The sequence below is a fragment of the Branchiostoma floridae genome, chromosome 8, assembly GCF_000003815.2.
Source record: "Branchiostoma floridae strain S238N-H82 chromosome 8, Bfl_VNyyK, whole genome shotgun sequence".
Lineage (NCBI taxonomy): Eukaryota > Metazoa > Chordata > Leptocardii > Amphioxiformes > Branchiostomatidae > Branchiostoma > Branchiostoma floridae.
Window position 1 is genome coordinate 16349908 of NC_049986.1, and position 5622 is coordinate 16355529.

General features: G+C 41.6%; 1 protein-coding gene across 1 annotated transcript in view; it reads right to left on the reverse strand.

The window, feature by feature from the left end:
• LOC118421830 overlaps positions 1 to 5622 on the reverse strand; it is a 13334-nt gene that overhangs the window by 6456 nt on the left and 1256 nt on the right. Inside the window, exons 3-14 of the mRNA XM_035829332.1 lie at positions 5356 to 5565; positions 4658 to 4725; positions 4037 to 4119; positions 3418 to 3524; positions 3145 to 3239; positions 2712 to 2806; positions 2467 to 2555; positions 1836 to 1997; positions 1253 to 1390; positions 692 to 839; positions 313 to 383; positions 191 to 257 (exon numbers count right to left, since the gene is read on the reverse strand). Of these exons, the coding sequence (XP_035685225.1) occupies positions 191 to 257; positions 313 to 383; positions 692 to 839; positions 1253 to 1390; positions 1836 to 1997; positions 2467 to 2555; positions 2712 to 2806; positions 3145 to 3239; positions 3418 to 3524; positions 4037 to 4119; positions 4658 to 4725; positions 5356 to 5565 (1333 nt within the window). The remainder of the gene's footprint in view (positions 1 to 190; positions 258 to 312; positions 384 to 691; positions 840 to 1252; positions 1391 to 1835; positions 1998 to 2466; positions 2556 to 2711; positions 2807 to 3144; positions 3240 to 3417; positions 3525 to 4036; positions 4120 to 4657; positions 4726 to 5355; positions 5566 to 5622) is intronic.

Genomic DNA, 5622 nt, shown 5'->3' on the forward strand with positions numbered 1-5622 from the left:
CTGCAGTTTCAAAAAAGCTGCTAGGGGGTCCAAACCCAGTGAAAGCAGCATGCTTCTTCTGGCATTCCTTAATCATGACTTAGGAACTGGGGATGTCTATGTGTAGAGCCTGGGAAAATAACAAATATAAATCGTAACTTAAACAAAATCTGCACCTGCAGTTTCAAAAAATCTGCTAGGGGGTCCAAACCCAGTAAGAGCACTATGCTGCTCCTGGCATTCATGCTTAAGGCACCAGAGATGTCTATGTGTAGGGCCTTAATTTCCAAGCAGATTTACCAGTAGTCTTTAACAGTTAAAAGCTGTACTGACCTTCAGTAAACGGGTAAAGATCAGTTTGCTGGGTGGGGCGGATGCGGCTAGCTTTTTCACCAACACATCCTCTGGAGGTGGCAAGACATTCAACACATTTACAGCCGTGGATTTCACCAATAACGTGAATAAGTGGTCAATTGCACAGCCGTGGATTGGAAGTTGCATAATTTACTGTCTCTGGATTTACCATCAACATTATTACATGACATTGTTCATCTACATGTACTAATAAATTCAGACATTTCTGTATCTATGTCATCCTTCAAAGATCTATGCACCCTTCTTGAAACATTTGTTTGCTACATTTATGAATTGCCATTCCATTATGTCGTTTTAGCCACATAGATCACTAAATCCAACAAATATCCAGACTTACTGTTGGTCTTGTGACGACGTGGTCGCCCTGACGCTAGTTTCACCACCTTTTCTGGAGGCGGCTTCAGGACTTCCAGAATCCCGGCCTCCACTATATCTAACCGTGGGTCACGCCGTGGCTGACCTCCCCTTTTCTTATGCGTGGTGAGCTGTAAAATCATCATCAGGTTTTTTCAAACATTCCTTGATATATCAAAAAGGAAGCTGAAAACATCTGGGCCAAAGGTTTCAATGTTAACAGAGAGAATGATTTGAAGACTTTGGGATAATATTCCTGTCCTGATAGTTGAGAAGGTATGCATACTTCTACAAGAAGTATTGACCATTACTACTATAACAGAAGGTATGTTTGTCCTTCTACTGACAAACCTTACATGTACACTACACACATGTATGTTATCCCTGTAGCGATGGCCTTTTTATAAACGCCTTTCATTTAAGACCACTAATGTCACAAGCCAAGCCAGGACAAAAGCCACAAAATAAAATCTTATTTGTTGTAACACTGATGACAATTCTTTAACCGTTCATTATTGTTTCAACAGATGAGAATGAAACTTACGAGAAGATGGATCTTCTGGGTTTTGTCCTCAGGTTTCTGCTCAGGTTCAGGATTCTCCAGTTCTTTTCTCTTCTTCTCCTTGTACAGCTCGATCAGGCGGTAGAGCTTCTCTTTGTTTGGCTTCTTGTTTTCCAGTGGCTGTGCAAAGGGAGGTGGGAAGGGTTCATGTGAACAATTCTACTAGAACGGTAGAGTGGGAACTTGCTGCCGCCAAACGCTGTAGGAGCATTCTCATTAGATAACTTTAAACACATGCCTGTAAATCTGCTGTGTTACATGTATGCCAAAGAGTGGACAATATAGATTCAGATAGTGATTCAGAAGAGATGTACCAATGCAGCATCAGTAATCCTGAGGTACATACAATCATAGACATATACTTCAGATATTTAGGTTTTCAAGACAATCTTGAAATACTTTTTTTTGATGTGGCAGTATTAAATCCTGGTGGGATTATGAGAATTGACGTTATTTCTGTCTGTGTGTCTGTTGACTCTCTAATATCAGCACCAATGCTTGAGAGTCAGGGAAATGTCTTGTCACATTTGCAAATAAATAGATAAATGAAGTAGTCTTTTTTTACCTTTATTGACATGTGCTCATTTCCCTGCTCCTCCTTGACAGCCAGTCTTTTCTCCCGTCTCTTCAACAGTTCCGACACAGACATGCCCAGGTACTTAGCCATCATCCTGTCCGAGTGGCGCTCCACCGGTGCGTTGGGCTTACGCACCAGCGGGAGGTATGTCTGAGGGAGGAAGGTTCAGGTTGGTGTAATTTTGAGGTAATATACAGTCAGACACTGTCAGCAAAGGCCTTCTATTAGTCACCAGATCAGATGGTTCTTTAGGAAATGGAAGCTTTAATCTAGACAAGGCAATGGAAGGTGAAAAATCAAGTCAATACAATCAGAAGTTTATCTATAGTCAAACCTATACCATTACCAGTGACCACTTCTATATCAGAACCACCTCGCCACTGTGACCACTTTTTGAACGTCCCTTTGATAATTTTCCCAGTGACTCAAGAATCTATAGTGACCACCTGTCCACATAAATCAAATTTTACCAGTCCCCTGAGTGGTCTTCTTGGGTAGTTTTGACTGAATATGCCATGACCATACAAGCTTGCATATTATATAAAAGTTCAGTTCAGTTCAGATCATCCTCTTTTCAATTCGATATGAGGTTGATAAGTTAATTTAATATTTCACTCACTATATTTTTCTGCTTCAACAGCATCTCAAACCTTCTCAGGACCATGTTGTCTGTCCGTCCTGGGATCTCATTAGCAATGGTGGACCATGCTGGAAGGGGAAGGGCGGGGGTGCATGCAAGGTTAAGTCAAGTCAAAGTTTGATGCGCAACAATTGCAACGGGTACAATGTAAGGCAAAGTGGAATATATAGTATAATACAACCATATATAGTCTCCATAGGTCATGGGCTTGATTTTATACATACCTGGTCCATATTTTTCATAGAGTCCCATGACTTGTTTGTCCTCGTAGTTAGTGAAGGGGCCTCTTTTGATCTCAGGATCCAGCACATTCATGTACCTGTGGAATCAAGTAGATGAGTAATAAGTAAATTACAAGAACCAAAGAACCTTGCTTAAACATGGTCTTTGCAAGGTTACATAGAGATACCCTCCATGGTCTCTGTAATGCAACCACTAGTAATTTCCATGGCTTGTAGAAAGAACCTTCTGTAAGCGGACGGATGAAGTTACATGAAGGTGGGTCACTCAGTACAACCATAAGGCTAAATTTGTATAGTTCCACTGAAATATCAAAGCTACAACAGACTTTTTACTATGGCACAAAAGTGACAAAATGTATGTGCTGTGAACTTTAAACACACAATGCATGTTTACAGTTATGTGGCTGAACTATACCTCTCTCTGACTTGTGCATCTGTTCTGCCTGGAACAAGTCTGGACATCTTCCACCAGTCCTTAGCACCAAACTTGGCCACCGCTGTCAGCAGGGCCTGGAGGGATGACATAGATACAAGCACTGGATCAGGTGCTTTCAACTCTAGACAGCATGTTAACTATAAAATCTTGTCTAAAGTGACTGTGTGTTTCTATCAGCACTTTTGTTAACCTAGCGTTTTCTACTGGATATATGATATTTCAAACTGTTGAGGTAAACTGAGCAGAACTTACAATGTCTTCATCAACGCTCCATTTCCCCCTGCGCACGTTGGGGTCGACAGTCTTGGCCCAGCGGTGACAGATCTGGGAGATGGTCCTCCCCTCCATGAAGTATGCAACTATGGAGTATATGGGAAGCAGGAGAAAATCACTTTCTCTTCAACATTATAATTTACACATTGCAAATGTTACTAACAATATATGGTCAATGAATCATATTCATTCCTTCAACAACATCATCATCATCATTGTTGCCAAATACTTGTATCAGCAACTTTATATATTGACACAGGCCATCATTGGTCACTATTGTTTCTTTCCAACCACTAGTCATTGCCATCTGCAAACATCATTTTGTACCTTGACCATGCCATTCACTCAAATAAATCAATCCTGACAAAAGACGAACAAATTACTATATTTCTGCATCTGTAAAAAAAATCTCATTGCCCTCTTCTAATTTCTCCTTTCCTGCCTAATTTTCCCATCCTCTCTTTTTCCCTCCTTGTTCCCTTGGATACTCATTTTACACTGTCTTCTTCTATTTTCTCCATTCTTCCCTCATTTCCCCCTCCTTGTTCCCTCCCTTTCCCTTGGATATTAATCGATGCTGATGAACCATGCCACATACTTTGTTGATAAGGAATGTAGCCTCCCAGTCTCAGCTTCTCCACCAGCTCTGTCAACAAAGCATCTTCCTCAGGACTCCATTTCCTGCAGATACAAGAAGCAAAGGTAAAAAACATAAATGTAGAGGTAGTCCCATACTATTTTTGAGGCTGTAGAGGCAGTGGGTTGTTATCAACTTTGTATAGGGCTTGGTATTGTAAAGTGATCTCTCTCCTTTCAGTACATGTACTTTAAACCTCCCAAACCAAAGTCACATACTCATTTTTACTGGGTGTAGTGAGAAAAGTCGTGTTAAGTGATTTTCCCAAGGACACAACACCAATAGCATATCAGGGATTTCAAACCCAGGACCTCTGGGTCAAACACCTTATCGTTATGCCAACACCACACCACAAGCAAGACACACAAGCCACAAGCAAAGAAGACTGAAATACATGATGTTATTCTTATGAACTATGCAGGATATGCTGACTTTAAACCTCTTTAAAAATTCTTCAGTAAAAAGATTTCCAAATGAATGTATACTAAAATGTCACAGACTCTTTTATGAAATATCATGGACAGGTACATCTGAATGTGAGTCTCTCCATTTGACTCCCTAAGAACATCAAAGATTACTCACGTCTTCCTGAGTTCGTTGTTTATATCTGTCTGGTACTTCCGCAGACACTGGATAGCTGTCCGGCCGGTCTGGGAGGGATAATAGGACAAACATCTCAAACACTCAATCACTCTTTGTTTTCATGCTAAAACTCTATGGATACAACATTGCCAAACAAACCTTAATGACTACCTCAGAACTGCATAAATATACTATACATCCATCTATCCATCCATCTCCATCCATCCATCCATCTGTACATCCATCCATTCATCTGTCCATCCATCCACCCATCCATCCGTCTCAATCCACCCTCTCCATCCACTCATCAACCCACCCACATGCATCCATCCATCCATCTGTACACCCATCCATCCATCTCAATCCACCCTCTCCATACACTCAACAATCCACCCACATCCATCCATCCATCTGCACATCCATCCATCCATCTGTACATCCATCCATCCATCCATCCACCCACCCACCAACCCATCCACCCATCCATCTCAATCCACCCTCTTCATCCACTCATCAACCCACCCACATGCATCCATCCATCCATCTGTACATCCATCCATCCATCTATCTCAATCTATCCTCTCTATCCACCCATCCATCTGTATGTCTCTCCATCTTTTCATCCATCAAACCATCTACCCATCCATCCATTCATCTATTTTTCCTGATCACATGACAGACTCCATCCATGAGCTCACCCCCAGTTCCTGAGCTATCCCTGCCCAGTCCTCAGCGCCGTGTGCAGCAGCTATGGCCTCCAGACGACTTGTTTCCTCCTCAGTCCAGTTTTCCTTGTTTATCGAGGGATGTGCCACATTCTGCCACTGCAGCTGACACGCACTTGGGGTCTGAACACCATCAAACTGGACATGGAGATTTAGCAAGAACAATGAATCAACAGAAATAATCTTAGAGATGTGAATAAGAAGATTTGACAAACAACTTTGATTCTGAAATACTCTTCT